The 22550-nt window shown below is 42.6% G+C and overlaps 1 protein-coding gene across 2 annotated transcripts in view; it reads right to left on the minus strand.

Moving 5' to 3' along the window:
* LOC129824888 (C-1-tetrahydrofolate synthase, cytoplasmic-like) overlaps positions 1-22550 on the minus strand; it is a 65144-nt gene that overhangs the window by 15640 nt on the left and 26954 nt on the right. For both annotated transcript variants that reach the window (XM_055884432.1, XM_055884433.1), the window contains 10 exons: positions 19953-20027; positions 19509-19595; positions 17488-17622; positions 17197-17265; positions 14771-14882; positions 13565-13704; positions 11493-11534; positions 10854-10954; positions 10200-10377; positions 6894-7001 (listed from right to left, as the gene is read on the minus strand). In XM_055884432.1, the coding sequence (XP_055740407.1) occupies positions 6894-7001; positions 10200-10377; positions 10854-10954; positions 11493-11534; positions 13565-13704; positions 14771-14882; positions 17197-17265; positions 17488-17622; positions 19509-19595; positions 19953-20027 (1047 nt within the window). The remainder of the gene's footprint in view (positions 1-6893; positions 7002-10199; positions 10378-10853; positions 10955-11492; positions 11535-13564; positions 13705-14770; positions 14883-17196; positions 17266-17487; positions 17623-19508; positions 19596-19952; positions 20028-22550) is intronic.

Here is a 22550-nt window from a genome sequence, read left to right on the forward strand (position 1 = left end):
TCAGCCTGAATTCCTGGCCAGTAAAACCTCCTTACAATCCGGTCTCGGGTTTTATCGATACCAAGGTGTCCACCCAGAATGTGCCCATGAGCTAGATCCAGTACTGTCCTCCGGTACCGGGTGGGGACCAACAACTGTTCAACCACATCAACCCCTATTTTTGAGACTCTGTACACCAAACCCTTTTTCATAATAAAGTGGGGAAAACTATTAGGCCTCATCCCATCATTTATGGGAGTACCATCGACGACCTGCACGTCTGCTCTGGCTTGCTGCAGGGTTGGATCCTGGTTTTGGGCCGTCCCGAAATTAGTCAAGGACCCTGCCAGGTCTGCTGGTTCTAGATTGTCATCCTCTGGATTCAGATCGACTCCAGCCCCAGTAGTACCAGGCTGTTCGTTGTCAACGAGGTTTGCCACTTCATCCTCATCCTCCCCTACTAGCACCTGTGAGGTTGGCCCCTGGGAGACCTCTTTTCTTGGTTTTGGTTGAAGGCCCCATGCCTCTTCCTGCTTGGTCAGGGTTGTTGGCTTCTCAAATATGCCATTCTTTTGGCCTAACTTCGCAAAGTTAGGAAAGTGTCTACCCAATATTACATCATATGGCATCTTTGGGACCACGCCGACCTCACAATTCAGCAGATCGTCCTCTGCTTGTATGCTCACTAAGGCTGTGGGGTACAGACGGGTATCCCCATGAATGCAGGTAACACTGATATCCTGACTTGTATCCAGTTTATGAGTTGGCACTAGGTTTGCAACGACCAGGGTTAGCATACTGCCGGAATCCAGCAGTGCTTCAACCTCTTTCCCTTCAACTGTCACCCTGCACATATGTTTGTTTCTTGATCTTTCAAGTACAGTGGTTACAACAGGACATGCATACCACATATCATCTTTTTCACCGAGGTTACATTGCATTGGCTCTTCTTTAATAGGGCAGTAGGCTGCAATATGTCCTGGTCGATTACAATTGTAACAGATAATAGGCGTTCGGGCGGGAGACCCCCTCAACCCCCGGTCCCGGTTTCCGTTTTCTCCCTTAGTGTCTCGGCCCGATTCTGATTCTTTCCTCATGCCCCCACGCTGCTCTCTTCCCCCTCCCTTTAGTTTATCGTAATCCTGTGCATCTGTCAACTCCAGGTCGAAATACGCTTTTTGAGCGTCCCCTGCCAGGTATGGTGCCAGAAGCCCTGCCCATTCTTCTTTCGGCCACTTCTCCCTCTCTGCAGTCCTTTCAAAGGTGGTAAGATATGCTTCCACATCATCCTGTGCTGTCATTTTTTGAAGAAAATGATTGGCCCGCTTCTGGGTATTTGCAGCTGGTAATTGAGCCCCAATTTGGTCCGCTAGCCCCTTTAGGCCTTCTCTTAACTCCTGGGTGTTTCTCTCTTGCTCTTCTCTGAGCAGCTGGTTGGTGCGGTGCTGGACCTGTAACGTGTCCTGGTACATTCGCATTGCATCCTGATGAGCTATTTGTTGAGCTCTAGTTGCCTCTTGTTGGGTGGCCGCCGCTTGTAACAGGGCTTGTATGGCTCCCTCCATACTCATTTTCCTGAGAAACTGTCCTAACCAAACAAAGCCACAAAAAAAAAAACTGACTCCCCTTTGGAGTGCTAACTGATTTCTTTTTTTTTTTTTTTTTTTTTTTTTCTTTTTACCTAACCAGCGGAATGGTTAGTCCATATGCCCACATTCTCCACCACGTGTGGCAAACCTCTTCAAGGTTATGAGCATTTGTCACAAATTGAGTGGGAAACTGTCACCAAATTACCCCAGAATGAGAGTTCTTTCGAACAGGACAGTACCTGTGTGTTTGTCTCTCCGTCCTGGTCCAAACGCCAACAGGTAAGTCCAAAACAGTCCAGCTCATACACAGTAAATCCAGCCAATATCTATTGTCTCTTCCTCTATGGTTCACAGATCCTTCCAGCCCTCACTTCCTCTTCCTGGTTTTCCTTGACCCTTTATCTGTGTGTCGGCTCCACCTTCTGTGGGTTCCCCTTGCTTCTGGGACTTGTAGTTTTGGCAGTCGGCCATTTTGTGATCTGTAGTTCTGATCGGGGTGGCCATTTTAGTGATCGGGCAGAGCCCATTTATTAGTTCTGCTCTCACATATCTGCCATTTATCACTCGACCCCCTTCTTTGCCACACACCCTTTGCCTTGATGACAGCTTTGCACACTCTTGGCATTCTCTCAACCAGCTTCATGAGGTAGTCACCTGGAATGCATTTCAATTAACAGGTGTAGGTTAAAATTAAATTTGTGGAATTCCTTTCTTTCTTAATGCATTTGAGCGAATCAGTTGTGTTAGGGGTGGTATACAGAAGATAGACCTCACAAAAACCATCAAGCGCTGTGATGAAACTGGCTCTCATGAGGACCGCCACAGGAAAGGAAGGCCCAGAGTTACCTCTGCTGCAGAGCATAAGTTCATTAGAGTTAACTACACCTCAGATTGCAGCCCAAATACAGTGGAAAGAAAAAGTATGTAAATCCTTTGGAATGACAACAATAGACAGTGTGCTTAAAATAAAACACAATTGATTGTATTTTTCTTGTCTATATTGAATACATTATTTAAACATTCACACTGTAGGTTGGAAAAAGCATGTGAACCCCTAGGCTAATGACTTCTCCAAAAGCTAATTGGAGTCAGCTAACCTGGAGTACAATCAGTGAGACGAGATTGGAGATATTGGTTAGAGCTGCCCTGCCCCATAAAACACACAACATTTGAGCTTGCTATTCACAAGAAGCATTACCTGATGTGAACCATGCCTCGAACATAAGAGATCTCAGAAGACCTAAGATTAAGAATTGTTACCTTGCATGAAGCTGGAAAGGGCTACAAAAGTATCTCTAAAAGAAAGTCCACGGTAAGACAACATCTCTGTTGACGAGTCTACAATACATAAAACACTAAACAAGAATGGTGTTCATGGGTGGACACCATGAAAGAAGCCACTGCTGTCCAAAAAAACATTGCTGCACATCTGAAGTTCGCAAAAGAGCGCCTGGATGTTCCACAGCACTTCTGGCAAAATATTCCGTGGACAGATTAAACTAAAGCTGAGTTGTTTGCAAGGAACACACAACACTATGTTTGGAAAAAAAAGGCACAGCACACCAACATCAAAACCTCATCACAGCTGTAAAGTATGGTGGAGGGAGCATCATGGTTTGGGGCTGCTTTGCTTCCTCAAGGCCGGGTCAGCTTGCTATCATCAACGGAAAAATGAATTCCCAAGTTTATCAAGACATTTTGCAGGAGAATGTCAGACTATCTGTCCGCCAATTGAAGCTCAACAGAAGTTGGGTGATGCAATAGGACAATGACCCAAAACACAGAAGTAAATCAACAACAAAATGGCTTCAACAGAAGAAAATACACCTTCTGGAGTGGCCCATTCACTCCTGACCTCAACCTGATTGAGATGCTGTGGCATGACCTCAAGAGAGCGGTTCACACCAGACATCCCAAGAATATTGCTGAACTGAAACAGTTTTGTAAAGAGGAATGACCCAAAATTCCTTCTGACCGTTGTGCAGGTCTGGTCCGCAACTACAGAAAACGTTTGGTTGAGGTTATTGATGCCAAAGAAGGGTCAACCTATTATTAAAATCAAGGGTTCACATTCTTTTTCCAACCTGCACTGTGAATGTTTACACGGTGTGTTCAATAAAGACATGAACAATTATAATTGTTTGTTTGTTATTAGTTCAAGCAGACTGTGTGCGTCTATTATTTTGATTTAAATGAAGATCAAATCAAATTTTATGACGAATTTATGAGGAAATCCAGGTATGTTTAAAGGGTTCACATACTTTTTCTTCCCACTGTAAATTATTCACAGATTTCAAGTAACAGACATCTCAACATAAATTGTTCAGAGAAGACTGCGTGAATCAGGCCTTCCCATGGTCGAATTGCCGCAAAGAAACCACTACTGAAGGACACCAGTAAGAGGAAGAGACTTGCTTGGGCCAAGAAACACTAGCAACATTAGACCGGTGGAAATCTGTCCTTTGAGACCAAATTTGAGATTTTTGGTTCCAACCGCCGTGTCCTTGTGAGACGCAGAGTAAGTGAGTAAGATAAGATGATCTCCGCATGTGTGTTTCCCACCGTGAAGCATGGAGAAGGAGGTGTGATGTGTGGGGGTGCTTTGCTGGTGACAATGTCAGTGATTTAATTAGACATCAAGGCACATTTAATCAGCATTGCTTCCACAGCATTCTGCAGCGATACACCATCCCATCTGGTTTGCGCTTAATGAGACTATAATTTGTTTTTTAACAGGAAAATTACCCAAAACACACCTCCAGGCTTTGTAAGGCTATTTGAACAAGGAAAGTGATGGTGCTGCATCAGATGACCTGGCCTCCACGATCACCCAACCTCAACCAAATTAAGATTGTTTGGGATGAGTAGGACAGCAGAGGGAGCAGGCAACAAGTGCTCAGCATATGTGGGAACTCCTTCAAGACTGTTGGAAAAGAATTCCTCATGAAGCTGGTTGAGAGAATGCCAAGAGCGTGCAAAGCTGTCTTCAAGGCAAAGGGTGGCTATTTGAGGACTCTAAAATCTAAAATATATTTAGATTTGTTTAACACCGTTTTGGTTACTACATGATTCCATATGTGTCATTTCATAGTTTGATGTCTTCACTATTATTCTACAATTTTAAAAATAGTATAAAATAAAGAAAAACCCTTGAATGAGTAGGTGTGTCCAAACTTTTGACTGGTACTGTTGTTATTTTCAGGAAGTAATAAAGCACAAACGGAAGTAAAGGTTAAGATGAAAATAGTAGGTGAAAAGAATTCTGGATTTTGAATTTCATTTTCAGATTTTTTGGAATGAGTGTTTGTCTGGTTCAAGATATTGACGAAGTTGCCCCTTTCCAAGGATCTAGGATAAGATTACCTCAGACCAAGAACCTTAACCAATTGCAGTTTTCCTTAAACCTGTTGGGGATGGGGGCGCTGTTTAGACTATTTATGCTAATTTGGCTAATTTTTGAAACGGCTTCCCACAAAATCCTTGATCGTACAATATGCATATTATTATTATTATTGGATAGAAAACAGTCTATAGTTTCTATAGGAGTTGAAATTTTGTCTCTAAGTGGAACAGAGCCCATTCTACAGCAATTTCCCTGACATGGATTCAGATTTCAGAAATGTTGGCCACTGTTCTGAAGTCAGTTAAAACGGCACTGATAGTGCTATGACTGTACGGACACTTCTTACGTCTTCCCCTGGATGCCTTTACGTGATGACGATTCCAATGGGGTCGATTGCGCGTTCACAGGCCCTATAAATCAAAAAACCCTGTAGCTAGCAAGTCTTTCCTTGCTGCGTAACGCGCGTGCTGGACACCGACCCGCTCCTGTTCCAAGCGTTAGTTTAGCCTGTTATATTTCTCCGGTCATCTTTTCACTCGTTATAGGAGTTAAAAACATCATAAGGTAGTTAATTTAAAGCGTTTTATAGCAATTTATATCCGTTTAGTGCGATTTTGGGACATTTATTTCTTTAACGCTGTGAATAGGTGGGCACGCTTTCAGTTCATCCCGAACGCAGTTGGCATTTTCACATGGCAAGAGGACAGCTTTCCACCAAAAGACGATTCCTCCCAAGAAAGGATCCTTTGCCCAAGATACTGATGGAAGAACAGCTCAAGGTAGGACATTTTTATTATGATAAATCGTGTTTCTGTCGAAACATTTTAGTGGCTTAGGACGCCATGTTTTTTGACGTAGCTTCGCTTGGCGCAAACTGTATTGAAAAGTAAGGATAAATTAAAAAATGTAATAACGCAATTGTATTAAGAATTAAATTGTCTATCAATCCCTGTCCACCCTATATTTTTTAGTCACGTTTATGAGTATTTATGTATAAGAGTAGATCACTGTCTAAGTGGCGCAAGGACTTTTTCTTTACCAGCTTGTCTACATTTCACATTGTCTAACCATGATTTTGGTGGCTAAATATAAACATTTTCGATCAAACTGTATATGCATGTTGTAATGTGATGTTACAGGAGTGCCATCGGAAGAATTCTGAGAAGGTTAGTGAAAAAATTAATATATTTTGGCGATGTTGACTTTTATCGCTCACTTTGGCTAGAATCAATGCTGGGCTGCTAATTGCTATGTGCTAAGCTAATATAACGATTTATTGTGTTTTCGCTGTAAGACACTTAGAAAATCTGAAATATTGTCTGTATTCACAGGATCTGTGTCTTTCGATTCGTGTATGCTGTGTATTTTTACGAAATGTTTGATGATTAGTAAGTAGGTAAACACGTTGCTCTAAGTAGTTTTTCTATTCCATTTGTGACGGTGGGTGCAATTGTAACCAATGCCATCTACCTGAAATATGCACTTTTTTCTAACAAAACCTATCCCATACCATAAATATGTTATCAGACTGTCATCTGATGAGTTTTTTTGTTGGTTAGGGGCTATAAATATCTTAGTTTAGTCGAATTGGTGATGGCTACTGGTGTTGGTGGACAAATAAAAGATGGTGGATTATGCTAATGTGTTTTTAGGTAATAGATGTACATCTTTACATATTGTGTCTTCCCTGTAAAACATTTTAAAAATCGGACAAGTTGACTGGATTCACAAGATCTGTGTCTTTCATTAGCTGTATTGGACTTTAATGTGTGAAAGTTAAATATTTTAAAAAAATATTTTTTTTGAATTTCGCGGCACTGGTTTTTCAGTGGGGGGGGGGGGGGGGGTGTGCCGCTAGCGCCACGCTGATCCAAGACAGGTTAAAATATCTGACCCTGGACCAGCAGTTAGAGGCAAATTCTTCCAACTCTATTAAGCTGTCTAACACAAAGGTTGTCTTGTTGCATTGGGTGTGGACTCACTTGTTTTGAGAACAGCGCCACCTTCTGTTGGGCCTGAGGAAGGAGCTCCACATCATCCGCTCCATACATTGACTTGGCTATTGCTCTGATTTTGTCGTCAATGGGCATCTGAAAAATATACAGAGTTTCTCAGTGAGTGTTGTCATGCTACAAGCTATGTGTTGACGACACCAACAAGACACTGACTTTATTTGCAATGGGGTAACCAGCAGTACTGAACAATTAACACCTGAAGTAGAAAGCTTGTGACACATTCATTTTACGGTTTAAATTTAGTCAGTTCGAATATGTTATTATCCAGAAAGACAGATGTGGTTAATGCCAATGCTATGTTATTTTCAACAGGGTCATCGTGTTCATCAGGGCATGCAACAAAAATTGTTGGAATACAATGGCAAGAAAAAGTATGTGAACCCTTTGGAATTACCTGAATTTGTGCATAAATTGGTCATAAAATGTTATCGGATCTTCATCTAAGTCACAACAATAGACAAACACAATCTGCTTAAACAATTAACAGAAAAACAAAAAACAAATGTTTTCATGTCTTATTGAACACACTGTGTAAACATTCACAGTGCAGGGTGAAAATCCAAGAATGCTAACCCTTGGATTTAATAACTGGTTGACCATCCTTTGGCAGCAATAACATCAACCAAACGTTTTCTGTAGTTGCGGATCAGACCTGCACAACAGTGCATATTGCTGTTTCAGTTCAGCAATATTCTTGGGATGTCTGGTGTGAACTGATCTCTTGAGGTCATGCTACAACATCTCAATCGGGTTGAGGTCAGGACTCTGACTGGGCCACTCCAGAAGGCGTATTTTCTTCTGTTGAAGCCATTTTGTTGTTGATTTACTTCTGTGTTTTGGGTCATTGTCCTATTGCATCACCCAACTTCTGTTGAGCTTCAATTCGCTGACAGATAGCCTGACATCTCTTGCAAAATGTCTTGATAAACTTGGGAATTCATTTTTCCGTTGATGATAGCAAGCAGTTCTGGCCTTGAGGCAGCAAAGCAGCCCCAAACCATGATGCTCCCTTCACCATACTTTACAGCTGGGATGAGGTTTTGATGTTGGTGTGGTGTGGAACCTCCAGGTGCTCTTTTGTGAACTTATCGTAGACTCGTCAACAGAGATGTTAGCATGTTCCAGATATTTTTGTAAGTATTTAGCTGACACTCTAGGATTCTTCTTAACCTCATTGAGTATTCTGCTCTGTGCTCTTGCAGTCATCTTTGCAGGACGGCCACTCCTAGGGAGAGTAGCAACAGTGCTGAACTTTCTCCATTTATAGACAATTTGTCTTACCGTGGACTGATGAACATCAAGGCTTTTAGAAATACTTTTGTAACCCTTTCCAGCTTCATGCAGGTCAACAATTATTTATCTTATGTCTTCTGAGATCTCATTTGTTTGAGGCATGGTTCACATCAGGCCATGCTTCTTGTGAATAGCAAACTCACATTTTGAGAGTGTTTTTTATAGGGCAGGGCAGCTCTAACCAACATCTCCAATCTCATCTCATTGATTGTACTCCAGGTTAGCTGACTCCTGACTCCAATTAGCTTTTGTAGAAGTCATTAGCCTAGGGGTTGTAAGAACATGTTATGTAAGATTGAATTTAAGAAATTTTGCAAAATAAAATTAGATACATTTTATGGTGTTTCTATTCCAAGAAAAACTAAAAATGAAAACCTCAGGACAATATGGCGCTTTGCAACGTGACAGTCGGGACTAGGCTACAGTACTAAGATCATAACATTTCCACACCTTAATTGTAGTCTAACCAATACCCAAACGGAGATTCAGTGAAAATAAAATGCATTGATATTTCCAACAGCGTCACATCTGTAAAGGTGTAGTTGAGGATAGAGTACAGTTTGAGCTCCAGGATGAATGTTCCCAATGGTACAGATGCAGGAACTGGAAAATGCTAAAACTGACCCAAGATCAACATTCTCGGGAAAACTTACCCCTACGCCATAGCTGATAGTGGGAGCTTTTTACGCCCTTGCTGTCTCTGCCTGGCCGGTTCCCCTCTCTCCACTGGGATTCTCTGCCTCTAACCCTGTTACAGGGGCTGAGTCACTGGCTTACTGGTGCTCTTTCATGCCGTCCCTGGGAGGGGTGCGTCACTTGAGTGGGTTGAGTTACTGACGTGATCTTCCTGTCTGGGTTGGCGCCCCCCCTTGGTTTGTGCTGTGGTGGAGATCTTTGTTGGCTATACTCGGCCTTGTCTCAGGATTATAAGTTGGTGGTTGAAGATATCCCTCCAGTGGTGCGGGGGCTGTGCTTTGGCAAAGTGGGTGGGGTTATATCCTTCCTATTTGGCCCTGTCCGGGGGTATCTTCGGATGGGGCCACAGTGTCTCCTGACCGCTCCTGTCTCAGCCTCCAGTATTTATGCTGCAGTAGTTTGTGTCGGGGGGACTAGGGTCAGTTGGTTATACCTGGAGTACTTCTCCTGTCTTATCCAGTGTCCTGTGTGAATTTAAGTATGCCTTCTCTAATTCTCTCGTTCTCTCTTTCTTTCTCTCTCTGAGAACCTGAGCCCTAGGACCATACGTCAGGACTACCGGGCATGACGACTCCCTGCTGCCCCCAGTCCGCATGGTCTTGCTGCTATTCCAGTTTCAACGGTTCTGCCTGCGGTTACGGAACCCCTACCTGTCCCAGACCTGCTGTTTTCAACTCTTAATGATCGGCTATGAAAAGCCAACAGATTTATTCCTGATTATTATTTGACCATGCTTGTCATTTATGAACATTTTGAAAATCTTGGCTCTCTCTAATTTTCTCCTTCTCTCTTTCTTTCTCTCGGAGGACCTGAGCCCTGGGACCATACGTCGGGACTGCCAGGCGTGGTGGCTCCTTGCTGTCCCCAGTCCGCCTGGCCTTGCTGCTGTTCTGCCTGCGGTTATGGAACCGCCACCTGTCCCAGACCTGTTGTTTTTCAACTCTTAATGATCGGCTATGAAAAGCCAACTGAATATTATTCATGATTATTATTTGACCATGCTTGTCACTTATGAACATTTTTGAACATCTTGGCATAGTTCTGTTATAATCTCCACCCGGCACAGCCAGAAGAGGACTGGCCACCCCTCATAGCCTGGTTCCTCTCTAGGTTTCTTCCTAGGTTTTGGCCTTTCTAGGGAGTTTTTCCTAGCCACCGTGCTTCTACACCTGCATTCTAGCTGTTTGGGGTTTTAGGCTGGGTCTCTGTACAGCACTTCGAGATATTAGCTGATGTACGAAGGGCTATATAAAATAAACTTGATTGATTGATTGATTGATTTACCTCCAGGTCATACAGGAAGTTCATCTGGTGTGGTGTCTCAGCTGCCCTCTGTACCGCCTGACCCAGCGCCACCGCTCCGGCACCCCCTTCAGCCCAGTGTGAGCATGGCACCGCCTCCAAGGCCCCCGCCAGTTTAGCCTGCTCGCAGACCAGGCCCAACTCCGCATCGGTGTCGGTGCTGTTGTAATCAGGACAAATACACCAATGAGTCTGATGCAAGGCTGGGCAGTAAGAAATGTTTAGCCCGTGACAGCAGGAACGAAAGTGTGCAGGTTCTCTTGAGTTGTGGTAAATTCCATTTCATTTCCTCTGAGGACCATTGAACTCTGACCTGACTGAATTGAAATAGAAATAATCAGATCCCAATCTCGGAAATGACCCCACGGGAAATGGAAATAGCCCAATGGAAATGACCTCAGTCTTCTCGATCAGACGAGGAAATGCACTTCTATTGAAAAGGTCTGTAAAGAGTCCCTAGCTCTTGAATAAGGTAAAGTCAACTTTTTAATTGGACTGAAAATCCACACCAGACCAATACCCTGAGACCATTCAAGACAGTGACACACACTGTGTGTGTTCAGTGATGTTTTTAAAATCCGCTGACAGACACACAAACAGCAGTCTGCAATAGGAACACTGGAGATAATGGCCTACCTGAAGGTGTTGATGGCTACAACGACAGGTAAACCAAAGGCCCGGGCATTCTCCAGCTGCCTCTTCAAGTGGTTGCAGCCATTTTCCAGTAACGTCAGGTTCTGCAAACAAACATTGTAGAGACAGACCAACTCAAAGTGATTCTGACCCAACTTCCATTGATGTGTGACTGTCCTAATAAGGACACCGTACAATACTCTTTTTCCTCTTGATGGCTTGAAGCACATCTCAACCACAGGAAACAACGTCAACAGCAATAACAGCAAAAAGTAATTGGAAATCTCATTTCTATCTGTATCTCCAGTCCAACCACAACAACCTCTTTCCTCTACAATTCTCATTGAGGTTTAGCTCTGACAGAAAATCTCTAAACCTCCACTGTATAAATAAGTTGAATTGTGTCATTGAAGGTTGTTTAAAAAATCTCCACCGAGTGAAAATAAATCCTGTAATAATTTCGAAGGGGGTGAGCCCTGTACATATTTCAGCAGCTTTTCTGTGAGTGTGTGTGTGTGTGTGTGTGTGTGTATGCGTGTGGGTTCCGGTGAGTGACTGAGTGAGTGAGTGAGTGAGTGAGTGAGTGAGTGAGTGAGTGAGTGAGTGAGTGTATGGCTGGCTGGTAAGCCATGGGGAAATTACCTCCGCTGAGTACTCCTTCGGCATGGCTGAACCTGCCGTGACCTGTGGAAAAGAAGAAGAAAACCAATAGGGACATTACGTTTAGTGTGCACGGCCACTACACTGTTAGATGTCTGTCACTTCTCTCTCCCACTCTCTTTTTTTGCCTTTCTCCTCTCGTTTTGATGTATTGGGTTGTTGGGTTGGAAAATGGTCTCGGTCGCTCTCTTTCTCACTCTCCTCCGTTCTGCTTCATTCTGGCACCCATAGAGACGTGCCATCAACAGTCCACTGTTTATTTCCTCTCTCTCTCTCACTGTATCGCTCTCTTTCGCTCTCCCTCTCGTTTCCTTTCAATCTCTCTCTCTCTCTCTCACACCCCTCAAGAAGCAGGCACCACAGAAGCAGGCACAACATAAAACAATTTATCTTAATTGTTCAGTTTAGATTATGAGAAAACACATTGACTTTATTTATTCAGGGCACTCCCCCTGTGTTTTGGACAATTTGCATGTCAAATTACATTGACTACAACAACTCGTGTACGGCTTTACCTCCCCAGTGTACGCACTCAATGTACCCGGAGCGTCTGTTCAATGAATAAATATCACATGTAAGAATAAATGTGTGACCATGTGTTTAATTAACGAGCGCTCAGTCCTTGAAGAGTTAGAGAGCTCGAGAGACGTTACACGGTGTGTGTGTGTGTGTGTGTGTGTGTGTGTGTGTGTGTGTGTGTGTGTGTGTGTGTGTGTGTGTGTGTGTGTGTGTGTGTGTGTGTGTGTGTGTGCGTGCGTGCACGCGTGCGTGTGGTGTTGATGCTAGAGACATCGATGCCACCCAGTGGTGCCCATTAGCACGTTAAATAATTAGACACCTCTGTGTCGCTGCCCAAAATGGAGGCATGTGTGATCTGTGACAGAAGAGGCTTCATGAAGACTGTATGGGCTTGAAGTTTACATCGTACTCTTAGACATCTTATTTCAAAAAGGGTTCTTCGGCTGTCCCCGTAGTTTAACCTTTTTTGGTTCCACGTAGAAACCCTTTTGGGTTCCATGTAGAACCCTCTGTGGAAAGGGTTAAACCTGGAACCAAAAGGGTTCTACTTGGAACCAAAAAGGGTTCTTCAAAGGGTTATCATATGAGGACAGCCGAATAATCCTTTTAGGCTCTAGATAGCACGAAGAGTGTATGTGTGGTACAGATGACTTTTCCAAAGTGCAAACTCGGTTTTAAGTTCAATACAGTTTCCCAGTTCAATTCAATTATGTTATTTTTAATTGCAACGGCAGCTTCAGATTTAGTGCACGCTGTCATGAGAGTTCACACCCATCGCATTTATCAACAGCCGATATCTGTGCGAGGTAGGTTGCCCTTAAACACAGATCTAGGATCAGATGATCTTTTCCCCAATCTTCATCTAAACCATAAGGGACTGAAAACATATCCAACCTTGTATCAGTGGATAGTGGCAATTTAAGTCTAATCTTATATTATGTTTGCGGTGAGAAATGATGATGGATGAGGTCGATCAGTCAATTAATCATTGATCTCTAATTAATCCTCAGGTCTAGAAACTTTACATTAAAATGGCACCCTATTTCTTATATAGTTTACTACTTTTAACAGAGCCCTATGGGCCCTGGTCAGAAGTATTCCACTACATAGGGAATAGGGTGCTATTTTGGAGGCAACCATATCCATAAGCCACTTGCCAGATGTCCTTAGATCTTCAAAGGGAGTGCGTGAGAATGAGAGGGGACAGTGTTTAAAAAATAGTCTCATTTTTATGTCGTCCATGGAGTGCGTTCAGACCCTGGCTCTTTCTTAATTGCATGAAAAATATTTCCTCAACTCGCCTCCTATCATTCATTGCGCTGATCTAAAAGGACTGACGACAGTAGGGGAGACTAATGATGAGCTTCTAGCATTTTCTTTTCACCTGTCAAGTCTTTTCAAATCAATGCAGATGAAGTGAAAGTGACAGATAGAAGACAGATTTTTAAGCAATTGAGATAGAGCACTTATCCAATTGACTGACTGGTATGTTCTACTCTCCTCCCTTACTAGCACTCCCCCTAGTGGTAGCTCACCGCAGGTCCACCCCCATGCATCTTCAGGGCAGGAACCGAAGCCACCATCACCACCACGTCAGGATGCAGGCCCGAAGAGCGACACTTGATGTCGAAGAACTTCTCCATGCCTAATTCAGCACCTCCTTCTGCCTCAGTGACTGGGGGGACGTTTTATGTGTGTGTGTGTGTGTGTGTGTGTGTGTGTGTGTGTGTGTGTGTGTGTGTGTGTGTGTGTGTGTGTGTGTGTGTGTGTGTGTGTGTGTGTGTGTGTGTGTGTGTGTGTGTGTGTGTGTGTGTGTGTGATGTTACATTGGTAAGGGGATGTAGGGTGAAGAGAGGTGAGACACAAACAGCAGAATCATTATATATTCATAAGTATATGTGACATTTATGTAACATTACAAAAATGTATCCTTTTATTGAACAGAAACAAAACCCTGGTCTAATATCCTTTCACTTTACTTTTTCAAACGGACTTTTTTAAACTTTCCCTCTATAATCAGATCTTATGACTTTGCGTCTATGCCAGCTAGTGACCATTCTGCAGAGCTGCCTCCCGTAAACGAGTCATCCCATTTCAAGCAAGTGGTTTTTCAAAAGCTTTCTGCTAATAATTGTGTTAAATGTTTCTCCTGTTGTCACTTATTTCACTGAATGTCCACCATTGAATGAAATAAAATTTGCTTTATTGTCCATTCAATTGACCTGAGACAGAAAATCACACAAAGTGCATACTGAAGTGCATGATACAGTTAGTGTGTCATATGTGTTAAAGGCCCAACGTAGCTGTTTTTATCTCACTATCTATCATATCTGGGTAACAGTATCTTACTGTAATAGCTATCCATTAAAACTGTCAAAAAAATACAAAAAAATAGCTTAATCGCAAAAAGAACTTTCTCAAGCAATAATTTTGCTAGGACTGTATGGGAGTGAGGGGTCTCATTGGAGGGGCCTAATGCGAGGGATATGTATGCTGAAAACTAGCTGTTATTGGAAGAGAGGCTCAGAACTGTTGATGTCACCAAGCAAGCCAAAACTCCACCCATTCAAAACCTGCTGATTTAGTCCTGTGTAAAATTGCATTTTTCAACCATCAGGAAGTAAAACTTTTATTTACACTTTTACAGTGTTTAGTTTCATCATCTGTTTTACAATATGATACAAAACACAGGGAAAACAATAATTTTGGCTGCGCTAGGCTTTTAACTGCATTTTACTTACCCACAAACCCCTCTGGGCCCACCAGCTTTAAGGCGATCTGGTCAGCCAGGATGGACGAGTTGCCCTGGGCAATATCTGACAATGGACAGGTGTGAACAAACACAGGTGTCCCCTAGAGAGAGAGATAGATAGAGAGGGGGGGGGGGGGGGGGGTGGAGAAGGGAAAGAGAGTCAACAGTAAGAAACCTAAGACACAGAACCTAACCCTCAATCATTTAGCAACAACAATATTAAGAATTTATGAAGCAATTGATATCTGGGCCTCGCGGCTGTATGCTCTCCCTCTATCCTTTCCTCTGTCGCTCCCTCTATCCTCCCCCTTCCTTTGTCTGTGTCCTACGTGCTTGTCAAGACAAACATACAGTTGCATGGTGGATATATACAGTACCAGTCAAAAGTTGACACACCTACTCATTCAATGGTTTCTTTATTTTTACTATTTTCTACATTGTAGAATAACAGCGAAGACATCAAAACTATGAAATAACACATATGGAATAAAAAAAGTGTTTAATATTTGCGATTTTTCAAAGTAGCCACATTTTGCCTTGACGACAGCTTTGCACACGCTTGGCTAGCTTCACCTGGAATGCTTTTCCAACAATCTTGAAAGAGTTCCCACATATGCTGAGCACTTGTTGGCTGCTTTTCCTTCACTCTGCAGTCCAACTCATCCCAAACCATCTCAATTGGGTTGAGGTTGGGTATTGTGGAGGCCAGGTAATCTGATGCAGCACTCCATCATTCTCCTTCTTGGTCAACTAGCCCTTACACAGCCTGGAGGTGTGTTGGGTCAGTGTCCTATTGAACAAAACAAATGATAGTCCCAATAAGCGCAAACCAGATGGGATGGCGTATCGCTGCAGAATGCTGTAGTAGCCATGCTTGTTAAGTGTGCCTTGAATTCTAAATAAATCACTGACAGTGTCACCAGCAAAGCAGCCCCACACCATCACACCTCATCCTCCATGCTTCACGGTGGGAACCACACATGCGGAGATCATTCATTCACCTACTCTGCGTCTCACAAAGACACGGCGGTTGAAACCAAAAATCTCAAATTTGGACTCATCAGACCAAAGGACAGATTTCCACCGGTCTAATGTCCATTGTTCGTGTTTCTTGGCCCAAGCAAGTCTCTTCTTATTGGTGTTGTTTAGTAGTGGTTTCTTTGCAGCAATTTGACCATGAAGTCCTGATTCACACAGTCTCCTCTGAAGAGTTGATGTTGAGATGTGTCTGTTACTTGAACTCTGAAGCATTTATTTGGGCTGCAATTTCTGAGGATGGTAACTAATGAACGTATCCTCTGCAGCAGAGGTAACTCTGGGTCTTCCTTTTCTTGTGGCGGTCCTCATGAGAGACAGTTTCATCATAGGGCATGATGGTTTTTGCAACTGCACTTGAAGAAACTTTCAAAGTTCTTGAAATTTTCCGCATTGACTGACCTTCATGTCTTAAAGTAATGATGGACTGTTGTTTCTCTTTGCTTATTTGAGCTGTTCTTGCCATAATATGGACGTGGTCTTTTACCAAATAGGGTTATCTTCTATATATCACCCCTACCTTTTCACAACACAGCTGATTGGCTCAAATGCATTAAGGAAAGTTCAAATTTCACAAATACACTTTTAAAAAGGCACACCTGTTCATTGAAATGCATTCCAGATGACTACCTCATGAAGCTGGTTGAGAGAATTCCAAGAGTGTGCAAAGCTGTAATCAAGGCAAAGGGTGACTACTTTAAATAATCTCAAATACATTTTGATTTGTTTAACACTTTTTCATAGTTTAGATTTCTTCACTATTATTGTACAATGTAGAAAATAATCCAAATAAAGAAAAACCCATGAATGAGTATTTTATTAAATGTTTTACCTTTATTTAACTTGGCAAGTCAGTTAAGAACAAATTCTTATTTACAATGATATCCTACACCAACCAAACCCGGATGACACTGGTCCAATTGTGCGCCGCCATGTGGGACTCCCAATCACGGCTGGTTGTGATACAGCCTGGATTCAAACCAGGGTGTCTCTAGTGACTCCTCTAGCACTGAGATGCAGTGCCTTAGACCGCTGTGCCACCCGGGAGCCCAAGTAGATGGGTCCAAAGTGAAGCGCTGAGCCGAAACTCTGACGTCATCTATAGCATGTTACTGTATAGCCACTGCATTCCAATTTAGCCATTTATCAGTGCCCAAATCTGTCATTTTGAACCCGTATATGGGTACGAGTGTAAAGTACTACGATACTCTTTAAAGAGGTATAGATTCAGATGTTTTCGGGGGGACTCCACTGTCCTGACATTAAGGGAAAACTTGTTCCACCATTGGGGTGCACACACACAAAAGACTTAAGGGTCTAATACGAAATATGAATCATACATTAATCTCATAGATCGGTCTGGGTGTCTGGGTCTCTCACCTCCATGGTCTGCATTAGACTGGGCTTCACAGCATCTCTCATCAACGTGGCCAACACTCCACTAATACCCTGTTGGACGAACACAGCAAGAGACTCTAATAACATGTTATTCACTCGGAAACAATAAGAATAGCACTCGCTCCTGTTGCACACCATGATTGGAAATGATATAGAACAAGCGCCATAAGTGGACACACGTTCGTCCGCAAAATCATTATTTGCACACTTGCTAACGCATATCGTAAACTCTTTCTCTTCTTTTCAAATACACATGTACACACACACACTGACCAGGTCCTCTGTTGTGACTGGCTTCCCCTTGCGGCTGTAGGCCACCACCATCCTGGCCAGGCGGCGCGTCATGTCTCCCAGACTGGTACTGAGGGCCAGCACAGCCATCATCTCACTGGCCACAGATCCACTCAGCTGTTTGGAACAAGTTTATTAGATAGAACCTTAAAAATATACCTATTGGCCTACTACCTGCAGAGAGGTAAGGTATTTGTATGGGCAGCAGCTTCTCTTCCTGGAGTCCAGCAAAATTAAGGAAGATATACAATTCTAAAAACATTACAATACATTCAACACAGAATTCACAACACACTAAGTGTGTGCCGTCAGGCCAATACTCCACTACCACATATCTACAACGCAAAATCCATGTGTACGTGTGTGTATAGTGAGTATGTTATCATGCATATGTTATCATGCATTTGTGCCTATGTTTGTGTCTCTTCACTGTCCCCGCTGTTCCATATGGTGTATTTTTATCTGCTCTTTAAATCTGATTCTACTGCTTGCATCAGTTACCTGATGTGGAATAGAGTTCCATGTAGTCATGGCTCTATGTGGTACTGTGCACCTCCCATTGTCTGTTCTGGACTTGGGGATTGTGACGAGACCTCCGGGGGCATCTCTTGTGGGGTATGCATGGGTGTCCGAGCTGCGTGCTAGTAGTTTAAACAAACATCTCAGTATGTTCAGCTTGTCAACACCCCTTACAAAAACAAGTAATGAAGTCAAATCTCTCTTCCACTTTGAGCCATGAGAGATTTGACATGCATGTCATTAATGTTAGCTCTTTGTGTACTTTTAAGGGCCAGCCGTGCCGCCCTGTTCAGAGCCAACTGCAATTTTCCCAAGTCCCTCTTTGTGGCACCTGACCACACTACTGAACAGTAGTCCAGGTGTGACAAATCCAGGGCCTGTAGGACCTGCCTTGTTGATAGTGTTGTTAAAAAGGCAGAGTAGCGCTTTGTTATGGACAGACTTCTCCCCATCTTAGCTACTGTTGTATCAATATGTTTTGACCATGACAGTTTACATTCCAGGGTTACTCCATGCAGTTTAGTCATCTCAACTTGCTCAATTTCCACGTTATTCATTATGAGATGTAGTTGAGGTTTGGGATTTAGTGAATGATTTGTCCCAAATACATTGCTTTTAGTTTTAGAAATACTTAGGACTAACTTATTTCTTGCTACCCATTCCGAAACTAACTGCAGCTCTTTGTTAAGTGTTGCAGTCATTTCAGTCGCTGTAGTATCTGATGTGTATAGTGTTGAGTCATCCGCATACATAGACACTCTGGCCTTACTCCAAGCCAGTGGCATGCCGTTAGTAAAGATTGAAAAAAGCAAAGGGCCTAAACAGTTACCCTGGGGAATTCCTGCTTCTACCTGGATTATGTTTGAGAGGCTTCCAATAAAGAACACCCTCTGTGTTCTGTTAGACAGGTAACTCTTTATCCACATTATAGCAGGGGGTGTAAAACCGTAACACATATGTTTTTCCAGCAGCAGACTATGATTGATAATGTAAAAAGCTACAATGAAGTCTAACAAGACAGCCCCCACAATCATTTGATCATCAATTTCGCTCAGCCAATCATCAGTCATTTGTGTAAGTGCCGTGCTTGTTGAGTGTCCTTCCCTATATGCATGCTGAAAGTCTGTTGTCAATTTGTTTACTGTGAAATAGCATTGTATCTGGTCAAACACATTTTTTTCCAGCTTATCTCCGAATCCATTGATCTTTAGTCAATCATGCTTATTCACAGTTGTTTTAAGAGACATTCAGTATCTCTGTGTGTTACATTCAAAATGTCACGGTATACAGTTGCTGATGGAAGAATACTTGTGAATGGATGTTTATGAGGGAATCATTAGTACTCCTCATGTAGCCTGGTCCCAGATCTGTTTGTGCGTTCTTGTCAACTCTTATCATCATTGTCACGCGATCAAACAATAGGAGTTGCCAAGACAATATAAACAGATGTGGGACCAGGCTACACCTCATGATAAGTAACTTACCGTCTTGGTCTCTGGATCAATGTCCAAACGGATAAATCGGTATATCTCCTCTGGTTTCAGGGTTTCTGGTTTCTCTATACCCAGTCTCTACAAACACATCACAAGGCAAACAATCATCTGCAAGAATGACAAGACACCCCCCCCCCCCCCCCCCCCCAACAAAAAGAATGAGCTCCCCCACGGCCCATTTGTGGGCTGCTATTCGATTTAAACCCGGCATTAAACCCTACACTCGAAGTAAACTCTTTACATTAAACGTGTACATTCACTATTCCTTCGTTGTTTTTTCGACAATGGTCTACACCGTTGACATTTTCTGTAAGGCACTTACAGTATTTTTCTTTACAGAGATGGCCCCTTACGCAAATTTGCTTTGAGATGTCTGCTTTGAAACAATACTTTGTAATAACCACATCAATAAAGAGAGGAAGATGTTCCACTTGCCTTCAGCCTATTGAGTTGGGACAGGGAGAACTTCCTGTGACCGTCCCTCAGTGGCACCAGCCAATCAAAGAGAGCCTGTACGGGCAGGGTCAAATTAAAATCGCACCCTGTCACGAATTACACACAACTTGATTAACAGCCATTCCTCCTCCAATATATTTTGTTTTTACAATCTGCTACTCATCTCATATCTACAGTGCCTTCAGTATGTATTCACACCCCTGGACTTTTTCCAAAATTTGTTTGGCGGCGTGAAGGAGGCTTTGTTGCGAAATAGGAAGCCGATTCTAGATTTAATTTTGGATTGGAGATGCTTAATATGAGTCTGGAAGGAGAGTTTACAGTCTAGCCAGACAAAAAATATATAATAAAATTAGTTAGCAATTGTAAATGTGAGTGTAGCGAAATGCTTGTGCTTTTAGTTCCGACCATGCAGTAATATTTAACAAGTAATCTAACCTAACAGTTTCACAACAACTACTTTATACACAGAAATGTAAAGGAATGAATAAGAATATGTACATAAATATCTATGGATGAGTGATGTCTGATCGGCATATGCAGGATGCAGTAGATGGTATAGAGTACAGTATATACATATGAGATGAGTAATGTAGGGAATGTAAACATTATATAAAGTGACATTGTTTAAAGTGGCTAGTGATACATTTATTACATCCAATTTTTAATTATTAAAGTGGCTAGAGATTTGAGTCAGTATGTTGGCAGCAGCCACTCAATGTTAGTGATGGCTGTTTAACAGTCTGATGGCCTTGAGATAGAAGCTGTTTTTCAGCCTCTCGGTCCCAGCTTTGATGCACCTGTACTGACCTCGCCTTCTGGATGATAGCGGGGTGAACAGGCAGTGGCTCGGGTGGTTGTTGTCCTTGATGATCTTTATGGCCTTCCTGTAACATCCGGTGCTGTAGGTGTCCTGGAGGGCAGGTAATTTGCCCCCGGTGATGCGTTGTGCAGACTTCACTACCCTCTGGAGAGACTTACGGTTGTGGGCGGAGCAGTTGCCGTACCAGGCGGTGATACAGCCCGACAGGATGCTCTTGATTGTGCATCTGTAAAAGTTTGTGAGTGTGTTTGGTGACAAGCCGAATTTCTTCAGCCTCCTGAGGTTGAAGAAGCGCTGTAGCATCTAGGTATTTGTAGTTGTCCACATATTCTAAGTCAGAACCGTCCAGAGTAGTGATGCTAGTCGGGCGGGCAGCGATTGGTTGAAGAGCATGCATTTAGTTTTTCTAGCATTTAAGAGCAGTTGGAGGCCATGGAAGGAATGTTGTATGGCATTGAAGCTTGTTTGGAGGTTTGTTAATACAGTGTCCAAAGAATGGCCAGATGTATACAGAATGGTGTCGTCTGTGTAGAGGTGGATCAGGGAATCACCCGCAGCAAGAGCAACATCGTTGATATAATGTCAAAGTGGATTTTCGGTTTTTTGAATTTTGTACAAATTAATAATTCATTAAAACTGAAATGTCTTGAGTCAATAAGTATTTAACCCCTTTGTTATGGCATGCCTAAATAAGTACAGGAGTAAAAATGTGCTTAACAAGTCACATAATAAGATGTATGGACTCACTCTGTGTGCAGTATTAGTGGTAACATGATTTTTTAAAGACTACTCATCTCTGTACCACAAAGACCATGGAGGTTTTCCAAAGCCTCGCAAAAAAGGGCACCTATTGGTAGATGGGTGAAAATAAAAAAAGCAGACTGAATATCTTGAGTATGGTGACGGTATAAATTACGCTTTGGATGGTGTTGTCACGCCCTGGCCTTAGTATTCTTTGTTTTCTTTATTATTTTAGTTAGGTCAGGGTGTGACATGGGGAATGTTTGTGTTTTGTTGGTTTTGGGTGTTTTTATGGTAAAGGGGTTGTTGGGTATAGTATATGGGTTTGTGTGGAGTACATGTGTCTAGTGTTGTCTATGTATGTTTAGTTGTCTAGGAGAGTCTATGGTTACCTGAATGAGTTCCCAATTAGAGACAGCTGATTTCGGTTGTCTCTGATTGGGAGCCTTATTTAGGGTAGCCATAGGCTCTCATTGGTTGTGAGTAATTGTCTATGTAGAACGTTTGTAGCCTGTGTGTGTATGTGCACAACGTTATTTAGCTTCACGGTCGTTTGTTGTTTTGTATAGTTTGTATTAAGTGTTTCGTGTTTATTTTTCGTCATCTTTTAAAATAAAAGAAGATGGCTTACTTTCCAAATGCTGCGTTTTGGTCCATCAATCCGCCACACGATCGTGACAGGTGTATCAATACAATTCCTAACTCAGTTGCCAAAGACAAAGGACACCACTCGGGGATTTCACCATGAGGCCAATGGGGACTGTTATACAGTTACAGAGTTAAATGGCTGTGAGAGGAGTAAACTGAGGATGGATCAACAACATTATAGTTACTCCACCTTACCTAAAGGACAGAGTGAAAAGAAGGAAGCCTGTACAGAATAACAGTCTTTCAAAACATGCATCCTGTTAGCAATAAGGCACTAAAGTACTGCTGCAAAAAATGTGGCAAAGAAATTGAGAGAATGCCAAGACAGTGCAAAGCTGTCATATCAAGGAAACTAGGTGGTGACT

This window comes from Salvelinus fontinalis, chromosome 27 (assembly GCF_029448725.1).
Source record: "Salvelinus fontinalis isolate EN_2023a chromosome 27, ASM2944872v1, whole genome shotgun sequence".
NCBI lineage: Eukaryota > Metazoa > Chordata > Actinopteri > Salmoniformes > Salmonidae > Salvelinus > Salvelinus fontinalis.